At 34.2% G+C, this 20,797-nt stretch overlaps 1 protein-coding gene across 2 annotated transcripts in view; it reads right to left on the reverse strand.

The window, feature by feature from the left end:
• Window positions 1–16,783, reverse strand: part of LOC129282878 (serine/threonine-protein kinase unc-51-like) — a 42,929-nt gene extending 26,146 nt beyond the window's left edge. The window contains exons 1-5 of one of the 2 annotated variants that reach the window (XM_064113532.1): window positions 16,272–16,783; window positions 15,119–15,211; window positions 13,290–13,331; window positions 6,171–6,240; window positions 3,262–3,312 (exon numbers count right to left, since the gene is read on the reverse strand). In XM_064113532.1, coding sequence (XP_063969602.1) covers window positions 3,262–3,312; window positions 6,171–6,240; window positions 13,290–13,331; window positions 15,119–15,211; window positions 16,272–16,361 — 346 coding nt within the window. In that variant the 5' untranslated portion in view covers window positions 16,362–16,783. The remainder of the gene's footprint in view (window positions 1–3,261; window positions 3,313–6,170; window positions 6,241–13,289; window positions 13,332–15,118; window positions 15,212–16,271) is intronic. The other variant, XM_064113524.1, reaches the window with a different exon arrangement.
• Window positions 16,784–20,797: the final 4,014 nt, after the last annotated feature.

The raw sequence follows: 20,797 nt of genomic DNA on the forward strand, positions 1-20,797 counted from the left end.
TCATCATCACCATCATTATCATCATCATCACCATCATCATCATCATTGATCATCACCACCATCATCATCATCATCATCATCACCATCATCACCATCATCATCACCATCATCATCATCCTCATCATCACTATCATCATCATTATTATTATCACTATTTTTTTAGCTCATGCAGCATAGTAATTAAAGGAATAGAATGGATGTTATGATTATAAGCCCACCATTGCAGACTCCAACTAACTGCAAATGCAGTGAAAAAAAATTTTGGAGAAAAAAAATACAATAACTTGTACAATGCAATGTGCAGGTAAGGAAGAGAATGATAATTCAATAAATAGGCCTAGGGCCTACATGTAGTCCTTTATTTCCAGAGTACCAGGCTAAATCGTATTATCCATATTATTTATTTTGTAATTATCTGTGTTATTGTTTGAACATTTTTTGTGTGTCATTATTACCTTGTAAATACATTGCAGTTTGGCCTTCGCTGCGATGATGTCTTGAATTTTATTTAAACCATTTATCCATCTAAAATCTTCCTCATTGATTAACATTTATAGTGCATGCTACATAATCCACATGAGACATTTTATATAAAGTGATATGCTTTCTAAATGACCTCTTTAATCTAACTCCTGAGTAAACTTTATACATATACAGGGCAAATTACATAGGGCTTTTTAAAGCAGAGCCCTGAGGCCATATAATTACATGTTTGTAGTAGGTCCATGGTATAATTGGAGAGGCATGTCTTTGTTTCCCTTTCTATCATAATATTACATCATTTTCATCATGTAGAAAGACAAGCACAATCTTATACTACTCAAGGGATGTACATGCACTTACCATTCACACAAGACTTAAAGGGATGGTCCGGGCTGAAAATATTTATATCTTAATACATAGAGTAGAATTCACTGAGCAATATGCCAAAATTTCATCAAAATCGGATAACAAATAATAAAGTTATTGAAGTTTAAAGTTTAGCAATATTTTGTGAAAACAGTTGTCATGAATATTCATTAGGTGGGCTGATGATGTCACATCTCCACTTTCCATTTTCTTATGTTATTACATAAAATCATAATTTTTTCATTATTTCATACTTGTGTGAATAATATGTCTCCCTTATAATGAAATAAGTTGCAGCAATAAATATCTAATGCACTAAATCAGTTGCCAATCCAATTTTTCTAGTTCTTGGAGGAAAAATTTGAATAAACCTAATTTCATATAATAAAATACAAAAGAACAAGTGGGGATGTGACATCATCAGTCCACCTAATGAATATTCATGACGACTGTTTTCACAAAATATTGCTAAACTTTAAAATTCAATAACTTTGTTATTTGTTATCCGATTTTGATGAAATTTTCGGCATTTTGCTAAGTGAATTCTACTCTATTTATTAAGCTATACATACTTTCAGCCCGGACCATCCCTTTAATTGTCAATTTTTTTAACATAAACACATATAAAGGTGAAACAGAATCCACGATGAAGCATAAAGGGCCTACATGTATGTTGTCACAATGATCAATGTTCATCACACACACCCTCACAATAAGCCTGTTCACGGTTGTAAACTGCGCACGAGCAGAAAAAGGTCATTGGAGACAACCATGAAGGTGGCTTTCAAATTCACTGACATAGGCATTTGTGATTTGATGATTATTCATGTATTCCTTTCAAAATATTTATCACATCCAAGCTGAAGAGTAATAAATAGAGCCTTCATAATCACTGGTATTTGACAGAAGCCTAAATAATAGTCAAATGCGCCAAAGGCAGACAAAACAGATTTCCAAATTTCATCCCTGATGTACTACTCTAGTCACCTGGTCTATACAATGCCTTTTGTTCTTAGAATTTGAATACTCTACCGGTAAAGCTTACGCAACATCTACATTTGAAAATGATAGTGCTTATCCTAATGAAAAATCACAAAGGTCATTGGAGAAAAGTTGATCATGAGCTAACCGTGAACTGGCTTATTGACATTTGATTCATTTAAATGAATATACAAAATTTCCCCATGTTAACAAACATACTACTGCATGTCCTTTTGTACACCTTTATGACTCAAAATAAAATCATCACCCATGCATGATTGATTAAACAAGCAGAGTAGAAAACCATAAAAACAATCATATACGGTTACTTTTAAACATACGCCTACAGTACCTGTATTAACTTTAAATTCATTATTAATAAAATAGCCTTTGTTGCAGTCTTTGCTATCCTGGGCCCCGTTGCATAAAAGTTACCATTATGGTAACTTTGCCATCCAGTAGTAATTTGCATGGAATCCTTGATTCTGATTGGCTGTCAATCAGCATTATCATGGTAGTTACCATTGGATGGCAAAGTTACCATAATAGTACTTTTATGCCATGGGGTCCTGGAGCCAAATAAAAATGTATTTAACAGTAAAGACATGAAAAGGACAATTTGAAAAAAAAATGACAAACAGGACGTTATATCAGACATTTCTTTATCTATGAGTTATTGTTAAAGTTGTGAGAATCACATGAACATTTCAACTATAAAAGACTGTCTACTATTTTGATTGATTGGTGTAAAGATAAAATGGTTAAAAACACAATACACAACTTTGTTTTGTTTTTTTGTAAGAATTAAGTAAGGATATCATGTCCATGATTTGGGTTATATAAAGATGACAACTCAACCCATGCGTGAACAAAGACGGATCTGGGTCTTTATTTATGGACTTTGGTCAATCAATAACAAAGAGGAATTCCCATATGCTACAGATAGCATGTGAACATCATGCAGCATATACATGCACACAAAATTATGGTAGTATAGATACTGTATTCACACCTGTCAAATCAGGAAAATATAACTTTGGTACTGGTACTGGTACTTTGCCAGTGTGAAAGCAAAGTGATTGTAATACCACAGAAAGTATAAACATAGAAAGTACATGTAGTTTGTGTTTTCAACAAAAAAATACAAGAAATTTTTTGGGGAATTCTGCAAAAATGGAAGTGGTGATACATGTATTTGACATTGCACGTGACAGTAAATGATATTGGGAGAACTTTTTGGATTAAACTTGTTGGACATGATTCAATCTTCTTTATATAAATAATAAAAAAATGGATGTGGTTCAGGCATGCATGAATGCACAAAATATTTATCATAATATCAGGTATTTCAGGGCCAGATCAAGTTTCTCAAATTTAAAGATACTTTTTTTCTCCATAGGGTAGGTGTAAATGCACCAAAGGATTACTTACCTATCTGGCCGAGGAAGAATCGGATGGTGTCCTCGCTTAATGTACCCTTGACTGCAAAGACAGGTGGGATTAAAAAAGAGACGCAATAATAATCAAATGGGAGAAAGATAAATACATGCAAATAGTAGGTAAAGGTGAGATAACAGAGAGGAGGAATATAGAGGAATATAGGGTTGAGAACGAGGTAGTGTAATGGCAAACACAAAAGCAGATATAGAAACAAAGAAATGGGGAAAGAGAAAGAAAGAAAGAAAGAAATGGTATGGTCAGAAAGAGGGGGAGAAGAACGTGTGAAATAGAAAAATAAATAAAATGACAGAGACAGAGAAAGACAAAAAAAGTTGAAAGAAAGAAAGAAAAGAGAGGGAGGGAGACAAAGACAGTCAGAGAAAGGGACAGGTGCAGACAAAGAGAAGACAAAGAGATGAAAGCAGAAAACAGAGGGAAACCAAACAGAACAGGGCATGTTGCATATAAGTTACCGGTATAGTAAACATGCCTTCCAATGGTATCTTTCATGGAATCCTTGATTCTGATTGGCTGTTGAGCCTTGTTACCATGGTAGTTACCATTGGATGGCAAAGTTACCAAAATGGTGACTTTTATGCAAGAGGACCCAGGATATGTTCGGATAAAAGTGTTCAATGGTACAATTTCTTAAAATAAACATTTGATTCATGTGCATGTATTTTGGTTCAAAAGAATCAAAGACAACATGAATGGAAGACATGTACTGTAGGAGGATCATTCATAAACTATAGTATAGTAAAATATTTTTTTTATTATAGCGGTCTTTAAAACTGAATGTGGGACTCACAGGTATCCAAATAAGGACATATTTTGTAATGTTCTACCACAACAATAACATGCAGATCTCATTTTTAAAGAAACCTTGAGGTTGAATGAGTCAGAGGGGGGTGAAAAGAATCATCATTCATTAAGTGCATGCTGGGCATATCTCATATCATGAATTCGTGTGGAAACTGTATACTTCTATATGGGGCATTATATTGTATCATTACGCAAGCAATAGGGGTCAAATGGAGAGTCATGTGTACTTTTGCTTCAAACTTCATATAAATTACCAGGAAATGTATATCCAAAGTTCCAAACAAGCTTTAATATGTCGCATATTAATAACACAATATTATGATGTAGAAATAGTGCAAACTGGAGAAAAATGGAAAGTACAGATGCAATGTACATATAGGCCTATTGTCAAAAAATGGAACAATTGATTCACATCAACCTCAACAAAGGAAGCCAGCAATGTATAAAAAAATCACATATCAGAGCAGCACAAAGTGCATGCTATCCAGAAAAAAACACACAAGTATGTAATTGACCAGTCAGCACGCTGCTTTTTGTAATATACTTGAGGTAAATATACTGCGCATACCTATTATGAAAGTAATGAATGTTATATATAACATAGGTTATGTAGATTCGAATCAGTGATAGGTCAATATGCCATCATGTGACCATAGTCTCTGCGAGGATCACATTTGTTATATTCTGGGTTTTGACGTCACCTCAGTGAATATAACTGCGTTGTATTGTCAATTGCGGCGTTATATTCACTCAGGTGACGTCACTCGCTGCTTACAAGTTGCATAATCAGGTAGTTTATTTGATGTACGCGCTAGTGTTAATGCGTCGATTGCATTAAGAACGCGCTTAATGTATTAAAAAAAAAAATATTATGACGTAGATGGATCAGAACTGTAGCAAGAATTTCAGGTTGGAGCCAGATGATGAATGCAATCTCTGATGGCAAATCCACACAGACTATATAATATAACAGATATTGCCTGGTCTATCATTTTACATTTCAACTCCCCTCCGAAGCTATATTTTTCCTCAGCGCTGCGCGCTTCGGGCAAAATATAATCCCTTGGGAAAAATATAACTCCGTCGGGGAGTGGAAATGTTATATTCAAACTTTAGGTATGCAATATCTGTATAAAATAGAATCCCTGGATTTCCACAACTGATACTAAGTTTTTAGATTTTAAGTTTCTATCAATGAAAATGGCCTGATTTTTCAAGACCTGGATTCTTAAAAGAAATATACAAAAGAAGCTGCAAAAGAAATCCAATCTAAATGAAAACTTCTAATCCAATCTGATGATACCAACTGTAATGTATCAATACAACTAAATGGCACTGAGAGTTATTTTATTTCACGTGCGACCTCATGCAAAATTGAAAATATAATTTTGAGGAAATTGAATTTCTAATTCATTATAAAAACTGGCGATAACAGAGAGTACATTATGCAATAGTTTCACAAATGGCCACTAGTGATTGAATACTTGTTTTAAACCAACTGAAATTTCAATTAAATAAATTGCTTTCTACGAGAACTGAACTGTACAAAGATGATCACATATATCTCTTGATTGCTGGACTGATTCCTATATTGATTACCACCTCATCTAGTAAATTTTCATAATTTCACCATTGAAGCAGATACAGTACATTGTAATTAGACTACTTTACTAAAGTTTTTCACAAGCTTCCTCTCTGGGAACATAAATGTACATGAATATGTACAATGTATAGTTCCATTCTTTTAACGGACAATATACAAGTATATTTCTATGTCGGGCAAGTCAAATGTATGATTGCAAGGAAATGTATGCATATAATTTGGTTTTAATGAGCTGGTCAATTGTGAGTGAATAATTGACATTTTTAGATTATGCTCAAAGCCAATGTCCATAAAATAATAGTATATGATTTTAAGTCGTCCATGATTATTGCAGATGGATATGTTTGTGTGTTCAAATCAAACATGGAAGATAATCCATGAAAACCAGTACATGTCATGTTCTGTCTCAAGAAAAATTGAACAATCCTTCTTTATAATTATATTTCAATTGGAGCAGTTAAATAAAAGATCTTACTATGTAGATAATCAGCAAGGTCTCCGCCATTACAGAACTCCATGACCATGTACAAAGAGGAGGTCGTCTCCTAAATATTGAAAAACAAAAACAAAACAGAAAACAAAATATGTTAATAAATGTTTCATTTACCCCCGGCCTGCAATTTCTATTTAATAATATCATGAAATTGCTCTACCAGTCGCCTGTGTTATCTCCAATTAATGCTGGGCCCATATATCATACACGTACATGTAGCTTGAGGGCAGAAGGCCCCCAACTTGCCCAGTATATTAAATCTTTGGTAGGATTTTGCCTGGGGGATCAAAATAATGAGGCAGCTGAGAGTAGACTAGTCAGATACATGTATGCAGTGTTTTTTTTTTCATCTACTGTATATACTTGTAGGCGTACAAGCTGTTGTACATCATAGACCTAGAAATAAACTGTCTCCTAGAACCAGGAACATCCTGATTATGAAGACATTGAAAAGGACAAGAATCATACATTGTAAGTCAAGGGGGTCAAAGTATGGTCAATATTCTGAGCATGTTGTATACAGTAAGTAAGGGTGCTTGTTCCAAGGAGCAGAATATTGACCATGACCACAACAACTTGACCAAACACACAAAGGACTGACCTGGGAATTAAGGGCCTGTAAACAAAATACACTTCTCTGTTCACTACACATGTACAATGTACATGTACGTCATGTAGGCCTACAGTACATGTACAGTGCAATATGTTGGTGTACAATGCATTCAGTTTGAAAAATTCTGACTTCCACATTTCTTCAGTAAATATACCAACCTTATTTCTCATTCTTTCTTGTCCATCAAAACAAAGAAAAATATAACATTAATTCTGTTTTTTTTTTAAGATCTACATGTACACAAGGTACATGCAGGGAATAATTTTGCTTTACAAATTTGAATAGCATTTTTTATGGTCATAAGAGAAAAGCTCTCAACTAAGTAATGTACAGTCCTATGTAAAAATATGCTATACAAAGGACTTTAATATGCATAGCAGTCTTTCAAAAATGTGGAGCAAATTGCGATACGATACCAGGAAAATTATTCCCTGACATGTAAAATTGATAAGCATTGGTGCATCTCCTGTTTATTACACTTTTCATCAAAAGGGGAATAAAGGATTCCACAAGGATAAATTGGCCTAATATAAATGAAGTTAAAGCAATATTTTGAGTATAAAAAGCACTGAGTGTTACATACATGTAACCAAGCTTGAATTGAATAAGTGCACAATGCTACTGAAAATACTTGTGTTGACTTTGAGTACAAAGGAAGTCTTTACCTAATGTACATGTACACTATAGGGAAATGGATACCGGTATACATGTATCCCTACTGTATTTTTTATGATTCTACATTAATGTACATGTACTTGAGTGTGAATTTGCTTCCTCTCTGTATATAGTTTCATTCTCATTCAGTGTCAAAATAAACAGATAGTCACAATATTTAGTATGTCTAGTGACTCTAGTCATAAAATACAGTTTTATGATATTGTGAAACTAAACACAGTCCTGCACTTCAAAGCATTTTTTCCATGACTTTGAAGCTCAAGTCCACTTTTGAAAGTTCTGTTATCAAAACAAGTTTCCTGAAAAAAAAGTCCTGAATAAAGAAAAGGACATAATATTTTAAAAAAATTATATCTATCCAAGGTCATGAAATGCCTAGTTATAAGACAAGGCTCGACATTAGCGGTGAGAAACTCACCTCGGGCAGCCATTATTCAGGACTTTTCCCCCGCGTTTTTTCTACTAACTACATGTAGAAAACATGTCTAGTGACTCTAGTCGTAAAATACAATTTTATAATATTGTCTAGTGACTCTAGTCATAAAATACAGTTTTATAATATTGTAAAACTAAACACAGCCCTGCTCTTCAAAGGCCTAGCATAACTTTCTTTGATGACTTTAAAGCTCAAGTCCACTTTTGAAAATTCTGTTATTAAAGCAAGTTTCCTGTTTTATAGTTAGTAGTAAGAATGTCCTGAATAAAAAAAAAAGTACGTAATTTTTTAAAACTTATATATGAATAAAATTGAAGGCAATATCCAATCCATAAATCACTTATCCAAGGTTATTAAAATCCTTGTTATAAGATCATTCATTGAAAGAACTCTTGCGCGAAAGGATTGTGTCAAGCAGTGACGGATGCAGTGACTGTACAAGGCTATTGCCTACATGTACATGTAGTATCAACTGTCATGGAATAGGATACAGTCAAACATAAAATGTATCAAGAATAAACTGAAAATCACAAGATATCATTCTGAGTAAAAGACAAGATGAACTTGTAGTTGTACTTGTAGACACCTTTAAAACAATTTAGTAGATATAGAGGTGAATGTCTATTACGCAGTTTTTGCTAATTAAGCACTGCCAGTGACATAGAATGAACTGGGCAATAGTGAAAAATATTTCAACCTTTCATGGGATGATAAGTCAGTTTCCAATAATCTATATTGACACAACCTCTGCTACTACTGAACAATGGGGGTACCATACCTACATGTATTATCTAAGGGAAAATAGGATATAACCTGGCCTTGTCCTGGAACATCACGTCCACTATTAAAACCAAGCGAAGGGTAATTACAATGTCATGTATAAACACTAAACAGGTTCATGAATGGGACCAAATTAGCATACATGCGTACGACTTCTATGCCGTGAAAGAAAATACATGTATACAGGGCTCTACTTGTTGTAAACTGTCTAAATTTGACTCTATAATTTTTAGTTGGAAAATAGGCAGCAAGTGACAATTCCGTATGAAGCTGTCAAATAGCCGAATTAAATTACAAATTCAGTAAATAAACCAATTGCTCCTGAAATGACCAATGAAATTTGAATTCGATACTATAAGTTGCAAATGGTTGTCACGCTTGTAAGAACACAGCATTTATTATGAGCCATCTATTCTGGATTTGAGACCGAATGTAATTATTATTGAGGGACCCCTGATTAAACTCAAAACACCCTTTTTCAAACAATGGTGTGTACCACACCTATATTTCAAGGAAACACATACTGTACATATGAAGGAAATAACCTAACCTTGTCCTTAAACAACAAACTATGAGAGTATTATGACTTTAGATGATGAATGAACTTCATTCACACATCCCCGCATGTCCTACAGACATGTCTAGAGCTAATTTACATGTACATGTAGGACTAATTGACAAATTCAATGGCTAGTAAAACATGATTTATGTTATATATAGTGTAGGCCTTCATGACCCTTTCCAATAAGAAACAATTACATGTATGACATTAAACAAAGTGGAGAAATAAAAAATACATATATTCAGAGTGAGGTACCATACTTAAAAGTAAACCTTGTACCAAAACAAAACATGATTAAAAAAACTGTCTGTTACAGTACTGTAGTTGGAAATATGCCAAAAGTGTCTGATCCATAATAATGTTTTTTAAAACAGCACCAAAAAGGGTGTTTCGTGGTATTATTGTGGTTACTTGTATATCACATTTGTATTGGTAATTTGCCAAAAATAATAATTCCTACTTTACCTTTGATGAGATAGTGATGATGTCACATTTATGCGTTAATACCTCTACAACCTAATATTCAAGCAATTAATTTTTCACATATTTTTATTGCAAAGCTCTTGGTTAGGTTCATTCTTTAATAATAAAAGCTTACAAGCAATCACTATTTAAAAGTATTCTGACAAATGCAATAAACCCATCAGCTCACTTGCATCTAAAATATGTGTCAGAACAATCAGGAATAATCTCTTTAATAGTTAGCATCCACTCATGTCGGAAAGTCAAATTATTTTATAAAAGAAACTCAAATATGGATATTAGACACTATAAAAAATGTCAAAATGTCATCATGTACATGTACACTATAAAAAGTATGTGTACTACAAAATTTCCTTCATATATGTGTTCTGCATTAATGCAAATTCTCTCTTCGAATAAAGAGTCACAATTGCAACATTGAAAGACTATGTTGCTGTTAAAACATCAATGATGGATGTACTGTACTGTATGATTATAATCAAGCAAACTATTTGAAAACAACACACTGCTTTATATAATTTCCACATTGATTGGGATATCATTGCAATGCAATGATGACATCATAGTTTTGGCAAGCATGTGTAGCTGATTCTGTGTATACATGGACCATGGACACTTATTGTCAAATGAGCAGTGTCAGGAGATTGCACAATCATAACGTCAACAATGAAATCATTGGAAGCTTGTTCATCATCACAAAAAAAAACATTTACTCTTATTTCATCTAGTCTACTGCTTTCTAAGGCAATTTCCCCAAACATACATTATTTTTGCAAAGGCAATGTCATGGCAAACTTTGTTTCTTTGCCCCCCCCCCCTCCAAATATCAATATTATAGATTTACAGGCATGTCTTTGATTTAATTGTCTTGAAAAATATTTCCAAAAAAATGAACGAATTAAGACTTTAAAAAAATAATGGAAATTGGAGATACATAGAGATCTATACATGTGAAGTATTTAATATTGGCAAATTAATTCTTGGTTCACTGATGCCTTGCTCACAAAGAGAAAAAATCATAATATTGCTTTAAATTAGCTCAAATTTCCATTTTGTCTATGGAATGTGAACTGTTTATATTGAGCTTTGATCAGTTCATATTAATGGCACCATCGAATACCATCACAAGCCAAAATTAGGCCTAGTGACTTCCTGACCGCCCTGGGAAACCAGGCATCTATTGGACACAACGTTGATTCAAACGTTGCATCAGACACGTGTAAATACGTATACATGTTGAGTCACTGTTGCCTTCCTATACTGTAAGTAGGTCATTGAGACAACAAAAGATTTCCCTATTATGATGCAATATGATGAAATACTGTACAGTTAGGAATGTACCCTTTCAAAATTAAGTGTTAAGCGGAACACTATCAATGGAAACAAACTCCCTCTTCAAATAATAAATGCAGTTTCGCTTGACAGCTTCCAAAACTGAAAAGCTCATGCAAAATCACCTTGAAAATATCCCTCACTCCTCATAACGTGCATCCAAATTTAATTTCATCTTCGAGATAGGCTGCAGAGCCCTTTGAAGATTATAGCAGATGAGATGATGATGAACTTGGAATAAACTTATTTTTTTAACAGAAACTCTCAATCTCTTGTATTTTTACCAGCTACTACATGTACAAATACAATATAGTCATATATTTTTTCCTTCATTTTTAAGGGTTTGTTATGATTTCTTTACAGTAGTTTATCCAATGGGCATTCTGATAAAACCCTGAATGTACACTGTAAGAAGCTCACTTTCTCCAGAAAATTCATGTTATTTTCATATAGTCATTTTTCCCCCTTCATTTTTAGGGTTTGTTACAAGTTTATATAATATGTACTCTGATCGTAATAAAAACCTGAATGTAAAAGTCCAACTTTCTCCAGACAATCAATGTTATTTTGAGTAATATAGTCATTTATTTTTCCTTAAACTTTTGGGGTTTGTTATGATAATTCAGACTGTTACAAGTATAAAGACCTGCATGCAAACATCTCACTTTCATCAGAAAATGAATGTTATCTAACTTTTTTCTACTTTTAGAGCATCAACTATTATGATAAACATAAACACTGACAAATAAAAAGAATCAAAATGTTGTATTAAAGCAAAAGCATACTCCATGATACCCACATGTAAACAAGTTAATTTCAATAGACACCCAGGGTAAAAGTTCCTTGTCTGGTCTGTTATTTAATTATTATGCAACTCCTTGATTCACTTCAATAAGCCAGTTCGTAGTTTCTTTCTGTGCATGATCAAAATATTCTACGCATGATCAGAGGAAGGTCATTTGTACTAAAGTGACATGGTGGTTTAAAATCTAATGAGATAAGCACCAACTTTGATGTCTTGATTATTCATATATTCTTTTGAATTGTGGTTTTTATTAACATCCACAAAAACAACAATGCGTCCACGAACACTGGTATAATTCCACAGTTTGCCAAGTACATTGTGCAACATGCTATGATATGCATTCAAAGTAGGAATGCAACAAATACCTTCATAAAGTGTTCATTGGTGTGCTATTCTAGTCACCTGGTCTATTCAATTTCTTCATCCTGCTATGTAAGGCAAGCTTACATAATATCTTGCTTTGAAATCTGCCTATCATAATGAAAGAAATGAAAGGTCATTTGACCAAAATTGTCCATGAAGTAACTACGAACTGGTCTATTCACACCATACATCTTCAAACTTATTAATACAATTTTTTTAATTCATGCAGGTGAGTGGCAGTGATAGGCGCTTGACACTGACTTACTTTAAAAGGTAAACACTTGAGATTCCCTTATCAGATCAATAACCTTCACTATGTATATCCCCAAAGTGAACTTTCAACCAATTATAAATCACAAGGACATAAATACTACGAGTACATGTAGTCTATGAAACACAAAACAACTGCATACATGTACCAGTTATCATTATTTTAATGAAAAAACAATGTTGAACTAAGAAATGCTAGCTCCTGTTAGGTTGGTTGGGAAATATTCCAAAAAGTTCTGCAGCAACCTGAGCACTACACAAAATACACAAACTTGTAGAAAAAATATCACAGGAAAATTACTCCTCAACTACATGTACATTATGTAGTTTTGACTTCATGTACATGTAGTTTTGGGGAGGGTGGGTGATACGTTTAACAAACAAAGAAAACACATAGTACATTTATATGAACTTTGGTATGTGCATATGTACTGAGTGACAGATTGAGGGACGGGCCAAGTAAGAAACAGGATGTACATACTATACTGTATTAAGTACATGTACAGTATGTAAGGGGGGGGGCAGTAACAAGTAATCATTGCTTGCTTGAAGAAAATTGAAGTATGATATAATTTGTATATTCCTAAATGTATAGTGAAAGCTTTGAGTCACAATCTCACAATGTTCAGGCCATGGCCGTGGATGCTATGTTGAGAATATTTGATTTCTGCTTTTTTTTAGTTCACACGAGTTTAAATTGATATCATCATTCCTTAAATTTGTAGATGCTGTGTCTTTTAAAGTTCATTATGTACAAAGATGCTAACATAAATTTCACTCACCTTGAAATGATATAGAGACACCACATTTTCATGATGTAACTCCTGCATTGAGAGAGAGAAAAAAACACATCAATTTGTATTAATAACAACCGTTCAGTCTCTTCTGATCGATCAACATACAACGTGACCTCAAGATACAATGATTCATAATGACTCAAACAATCATAGCAAAAAAAAATTTTTTTAACCCTGTCCAAATTCATAAAAGTGTATCATATATTTGACATGTATAAATTTACATTTATAAACTATCTGAAAAAAAATCAAAAAATGAAGATCAGGTGTAATTTGGATACCTTGAAACCTATTGAGGACGTTCCACAGTTACATGTACATGTATGTTTGTGTGCATCATGGTCTGTTCATATCTGATGGCACTGATGTCACAAAGAATGAACAGGTGATTCAGATATTATCAGCCTATTTTCTGTGATCTGCACTATAACTGCAGGAGTCATGTAATTTTGTGAAAGATGTAGCTGAAAATAATCCATGGCATGGACCCAATGTTAAATGGCTCTATATTTTCAAAATACTCTGCAGTGCTGCGAAGATGAATTAGAGTGTTTGATGAATATGACATTGAGTGTAAATAGATAAGTTGTTAAGAATTTGTCCTCATACAGATAGAAAAAAAACTTGGCTTTTTTTGTGTATTTTTAAAAGCATGTGAGCAAAAGTGCTGATAATTCGAATACAAGCAGATGAACCCCCATTTTTTGAATTTTTACACCTCTTCAGTAAAGTACACACGTGCGTGTAGCCGTGTACCTTGCTCTACAAATGTACAACATGGATTTTGACCGAGTAATAGAGGCCTAAACTCAATGTTGTAATCTCATGAGGTCTAAAAGTGTCCATTTCTTTTGATTAAGTACTAGTAATTCACAAGAATTTTCAATTGGGTGAACTTTAAAGCTTGATAGCAAAAAAAAATCAAGCACATGAACCTACATGTATGCTGTTGTTGTTTTTTTACATAGGCCTACATGTGTTTGGAATATTTTAGGTGCAACATTTGCTGACAATGACAAGGATATTCTAACTGTGGAACATCCTTAAATGTTCCTTAAAAAATGCATCTCTTAATTTCTTCAGTTACTTTATTTCATCTTTGAGAGTTGAGACACACCACTGAAAATGTATGCATTATAAAACAAGTTCACTTTTCTAGGTCACATTTTTTAAAATTACAAATAAAGTAAAAAATAAAAAGACATATTAATAAAAAATTTTCATATAGAAGATTTTGCTTTTGACATTGTGTGTTTTACTAAAGCAATTACATAAAATAATTTACAGGTGATTAGTAATTCTAAGAAGGTAAACACTGATACAATAATGTCAATTTTTTAAAGGAAAATTGACTTAAATAGTCAAGATCAATGAGTGAAAAGGTATAAAATACTCATGTAAAATTATTTTGTTCAAACTTACTTTAAATAGATTTCAGTTGTGTGTGTAAAGTATTAAGTGAGATAGAAAGGGGGGGGGGGTTAAACCGGGTGCCAACTACATGTATCTTGACACTTTGGTCAACTCGGCCCCACCAAAAATTTTAGTATTGAATGCAAAGTAATTGCAATTTATTCTATGATTTTAATTGATTATTTTTTAGTATTAATCTTACCATTGGGTTAGGGTTCAGAGTATAGGCTAGGTTTAGAATAAGGGCTAGTAGGGCTGGGCTTTGGGTTAGTTTTTACAATGGACAACTCAGCACCTTTCGACGGGGCCATATTGTCCAAAGTACAAAGTTGACCTGGACCCAATAAACCAAACGTATGGCATATTCAAATTCATTATAAAGAATATTTCTTGATATGTACCTTCAATATTTCAATCTCCTTCTCAGGGAAAGTCTGTGATTTTGACAGGTTCTTCTTGTTGATACACTTGATGGCAACTGTTAGGTTGGGTCTCTGTTCAAATGAACAATAAAATCAGGGTTAAATGGATAATGCATCAAAATAATATCATATTGAGATAGAACTCAAATTAATCTGCAGAATAAAAAAGGAAAGAGTTCCTTTTGCGACAGCCACCCTAACCCTAACCCTAAATCTAATTTGAACCCATAATATAGATGTTCATGTTCAGTATATCATTTTTTTTACTTTGGGTGGCTGTCGCAGGACACTCTTCCCGGAAAAAAAATGCATAAAACAAAATAATGAATAATTGAGACATGGTAAACAAATCTGCTTATTCCATATTTCGCATTGTTGTTTCCATATTATGTGACAATTGACACAGAGTCATTAAAAAAACAAAAATCTAGAAAACTTCAGGTGAAGCAGTAGCAGGAAGAGTGCCCAAGATCTGACTCTGAGATCACTTTCCAGTATGATGGGGATTATATATTAATGCCAAGACTCAGTTATAACCTAATCTTTCCTGGTAAGAAAAAGAGTTCATAAAATTTAAACATTACCAAGCACAGATGTTGGGAATGTTAGGTTAGGGCCTATATAGAAAAATTGTTTACATCAGTAACCTTTGAAAAATTCATGAAATATTTTCTGCAAATTCTAGTCTTGAAATTTTAGAGTTTTACAGCTTTAGGATTTGTCCAAAGACTGGTGATTAATCAACTGGGTTAATTTCTTTAGGGTTGTGTCTGAATTCATGAAAATATAGACAAAATTTAGGATAGATAATTTAGATGACATTAAATGCAAGATATTGGAGTGACTTGTGCAAAGCAACAGATCTGAGTTGGCTCCCTTGCAAAATGCAAAATTTGTGAATTGCATTTGTTACCTGGCCTTGGCTTGGCTTAAAAAAATCATATGTCATGCGATTCCTTCTTCTTCCAAGCATACACTTCTTCTGACTGGTTAAAAATAAAGCTGAATTTGATAAAGAGTTGCATAAATGATTTTTTTTTCTAAAACATTAACAGAAAGAACACAATCCCACGTCCAGGATTCAGGACGAGGGATGCCATGGATGCCAGTAAACTAAAGTTGAACTTCTTACCTTCTTCTCCCTTCCTTTGAAAACAATCGCGAAAGCTCCATGCCCAATTATATCCTTCTTATTGTACTCGTACTCATCAACGTGCTCCATGGCCTTCAAGATAGCATCATTCTTAACATGATCGAAACAGCAATTTTCTGGAGGCTTTCCGAGCTAGATCATGGTTTCCCAGCAGTGAGAACCGTTTTATTATTGTTCTTGATGCATCGCATCCGCGCTAAGTGCGCTCCCTCCAAATCGACCAAAACAAAGCAGCCCGCTGATTTTCCCTGCTCGGATGATGAAATCAAACCGTCAATTTCTCAAGTTCCACCTCTCTCGCAATGAATGTGGGAATTGGGATGTTAGCATGATCACCACAAAAGGTGAAAATAGCTCAAATAGTGAGAGAATGCATGGTTCTTCGCTATCAATTCCTTTTGCAATACCGGTATTTTAGAAATAAATGTCCTGTCTATTACGGTACGGTAGGTCAAATTCGCAGTGTTCTTTCTGTGTATGCGCTCAAACTCGGCGACCAATATAAATACGCAATTAAATAGACGACTGCTGAACCTAGCGGCAATTTCTCACACTGCACAACCAAGTAAAGAGCTCTATTTTTTCTTCAGAGTTTTACAAAATGAATAAACCGATTACGTAACCATTATTCTATGCATGTCATATGCGGGGTCATATAAAACCATAATATTTCATTTTGAGGGTTCCACTGAACTATAGATCAGTGCTTATATTTAAATTTTATTTTGAATTTGAATTATATATATTACCATTACAATCAACTTATAGGCCCGTATTCTGAAGTCGGGTTTAACTTAAACTCAGGTTTAAAGTTGTGGTTTAAGTATGGATAGCCAATTGTTCCATAAATCACTAACAGAAGAGATATCATACTTCAGCTCATTTGGCTCTCAAATCAATCATAATTGTCTAGGAAGTATAAATAGATGATTGTCTTCACCATCAATGAATCAGGAAAGAGCACAGTAAACATAAGAAACATACATCTTAATAAAAATTTTGATACTTTTGGCTTCCCATACTTAAACCACAACTTTAAACCTGAGTTTAAGTTAAACCCGACTTCAGAATACGGGCCATTGTGGGCACCTCCCAACCGTGGCATACAGATGGGGGGGGGGGGATCACGACCAAGAAAAAGAAAAGGATATGAGAGAAAGAAGGGTGAAATATGATGTTATTTTGCTTAATATTATGTTAAAATCTATCACAACATTGGATTTTTTAATTTAAAGATGTCTAATTTTTGCTTAATTGCTCGCTCGCTTCGCTATCTCAACAATTAGTGTTTATAAATTTTGCCCTATGTACCATATTTCTCCCCCTCATTTGGGGGGTCATTCCGCCACTAACACCACCGGAATACCACCCGGGGGCAACATGCGCGAAAATCGGCCTGGCAAAAGCACCCTAATGAAACGCGGATTTTGTGCAGATGTTTTAGAATCGCACACTCCAAAATGGATTTCATTAATTATTGTAAGAATAATTGATATTCTAAACTAGGAAATTCCTATATACTGTTGAGAAAGATAATGGGGTCAAATCGTTTTGTGTTGTTTTTAATCCGTTTTTTTTTCACAGCCTCATGTTTTACACAGGTGTTGCATTTTTTCCTTCTCTCCCCCCCCCCCCTCTCTCTCTCTCTCTCTTGCCTCCTCACCTCTTCTCTTTAACTTCTATCCCCATTTACTGCTTTCTCCTTTCATTATCCAATATACCTCTTCTTCATCTTCTCCCCTTATTTTCTTCTCTTAACAAGTTCTTAACCCTTTTATCTAGGCAGAAAATGATTGGCGAGGTGTATAATTATATAGAAACTGCTTTGAAAGCAAAATTTGTATTTTTTAAAGTGCTTTTGTATCCAAGCTTCTTTCTCGTATCATTTTATGCCATCTTGATGTGCATTTTGATATGTTTGTGTGTGTGTGTTGTAAAATTGTCTTCCCCTCGGTCGGAGCAAATTAGGCCGACATACTCTACACGAGGTTTAAGCCATCGTGATATCTGTTTTCTCATTTTTGGCTTTTTGACTACACTCTATAATCGCGCTCCGCGCCATATATAGAGATGTATTATCGGCTCCGCGCGCCTACCCGCGAAAAACTCCCCATTTTCTTTTCTTTTTTCTCATTTGTCACGCATGTTTTCCCCTCTTCAATGGCAGTTACCCCCCCCCCCCCCCGCCCTGGAATACAAGACAAAACTAATTCGCAATTTATTAAGAAAATGGTATCAAAGAAACACAGTTCCAAGTATAATTAAGAAATGTAAATTAGGCTCGGTGTTAAAACAGCAGAGGTAATAATGGCAGAGGTAAAAATGACTGAGGTAAAAATGACAGAGGCATAAATCTCCCATGTCAAAAAATTCCAAAAGCACCTCCATGTACAGTAAATTAAATAAGAAAGGTTCTGAGAAGAAAATAAGAATTATGATGTTGGACTAATGGAAAGGGTAAAATTTTTAAATCATATACTGTAGATCTTCTGCACCAAATTGATAACACTTGAGTTGGTATTTTTTATTTTTTCCAGGACTTACATGCACGGCCTTCTCATGTCAAATCGCTCTTCTAAAATTCAAATTTGAAGCACACTTTGGATTCCAAGTATTTTCAGGGGAAATTCACCCTGACATAAAGTTTATTGTAAAAATGGCAGAAAATAATTAAAATGATATTGGTGAGGGTTGTAGGGAATCCATCAAAGATTTAAAAAGCTATTAGAATTTTATGACGTCATTTGCGAGCTGTTTTTCCCATGTATATAGTGTAATAAAAATTTCAATGAAATATAATTTTATCAAAAAAATGAAAATGGTTTTTATTGTACTTTAACCCTTTGCGTGCGACGGGCTTCCACAGAAGCCCAGCGAGTTTTGTATATCAACATAAAAATAATTTCACATCCGCTCCAGAAAGATTTTTTTTAGCCATCATGAACCACTAATACATCTTGGTGCCTAAAATACGGGGCAGCTGCTCGTATATATGACGTCACAGAAAAAACTCTAATATTCTAATAACTTTCTTAATCTTTGATGGGTTTTCCTTAAACCTTCACCAATATATTTTTTGCTATTTTTTTACAGTAAACCATTTGTCAGGGTGAACTTCCCCTTCTAAAAAGGTCGATAGAATGGTACCATAGAAACACCTATGGTTATTTTTACCTCTGCCATTTTTACATCTGCCCTTATTACCTCCGCCATTTTTACCTGTCATTTTACCTCTTCCATTGTTACCTCTGCCGTTTATACATCTTTCATGTTTACCCCCTTATTACCTCTGCCATTCTAACCTGGCACCGTAAATTATGCACAGAAATATAAGGAAACTTGTACATACATGGGGGTTTTGAGGGGTGATTTTTTTTTTGCTTGTCATTTTTTTATGGAGAAACGAAATTCCCCTCATTTGTATTTTTTTTTTGCTTGTTAAATGTTTCGCGCCAACTCGCACCCGGCGCAAACTTAAGCACAGCTCTGGATCTGAGCATGACTATACGATACACTATAGTGGAGACAAAAATGGGGGATTTTTAAGGAAAGGGGGGATAATTTGATATCATCGGAAAATATACTTTTTCATTAAGTCAACATGAGAAATGAGTATTGATACTATATAGAAAGTGCAAGTATCAAATAAATGAGAATGACATTGCAAAGCATATAGTTAACTGCATATTTTAATAACTTCATGGGCATTCGGGTTCAATCATTGCAATCACTCTGGGTCACAATAAATCAAATCTCCTATAAGATCCAAGCAGCGATATTTGCAATATTATCGAAATTTATTTGGGAAAATCCAGATTTTAATGTTGGGATGAGGGCGGCAATCCTACGAAATCCCGAATCTGAAGGCATGGGCCTAGGCCGAGGAGTGCTGGTTTTGAAAAAAAATGACAAGCAAAAAAAATTACTACTAAATCACTCCAAAATTAAATTGGTTAAAAATAATGGCAAGCCCCCCCCCCCCCCCAAAAAAAGAATGTTAAACGAAGATGATTTTCATCACATTTCTACATGCTTGAACTGATTTCCAGGGGTGTTGCCTAATTGTGTATACAACGCACCCCAAGAAAATCTTCCGGGCCATGTCTAAAGGGGAAAGGCCCCACTTCACTTTGAAAAAAAAGTGCTAAAAATAAATGGCTGGGATTCAAAATTTTCAGAAATAATTTCCATTCCCAAGGATACGTTATTTAACCGAACCTGTAACATTTTGGTCACGCCCCCACCCCACTCCCACTTTCCACTCTTTTTTAGGCATTCTTCTACCTTTGAAGCAATAGACCATAGGAGTAAACTTTCATTATCGTTGGATAGCCTACAAGTGGATTATGATTTGCTGACTATACTGTCACCACATCTTTTGTGAAAAGCAGTGGAAATACTTTTTATCGTTGATTACTTTTTTTGCAAACTCGATGTACCGGTGAGAAATGGAAAATTTTCGTCCAAGCTATATCATGTATATAGGAACTGACCACAAGCAAGGG

Source organism: Lytechinus pictus, chromosome 2 (assembly GCF_037042905.1).
Source record: "Lytechinus pictus isolate F3 Inbred chromosome 2, Lp3.0, whole genome shotgun sequence".
In the NCBI taxonomy this organism is placed as follows: Eukaryota; Metazoa; Echinodermata; class Echinoidea; order Temnopleuroida; family Toxopneustidae; genus Lytechinus; species Lytechinus pictus.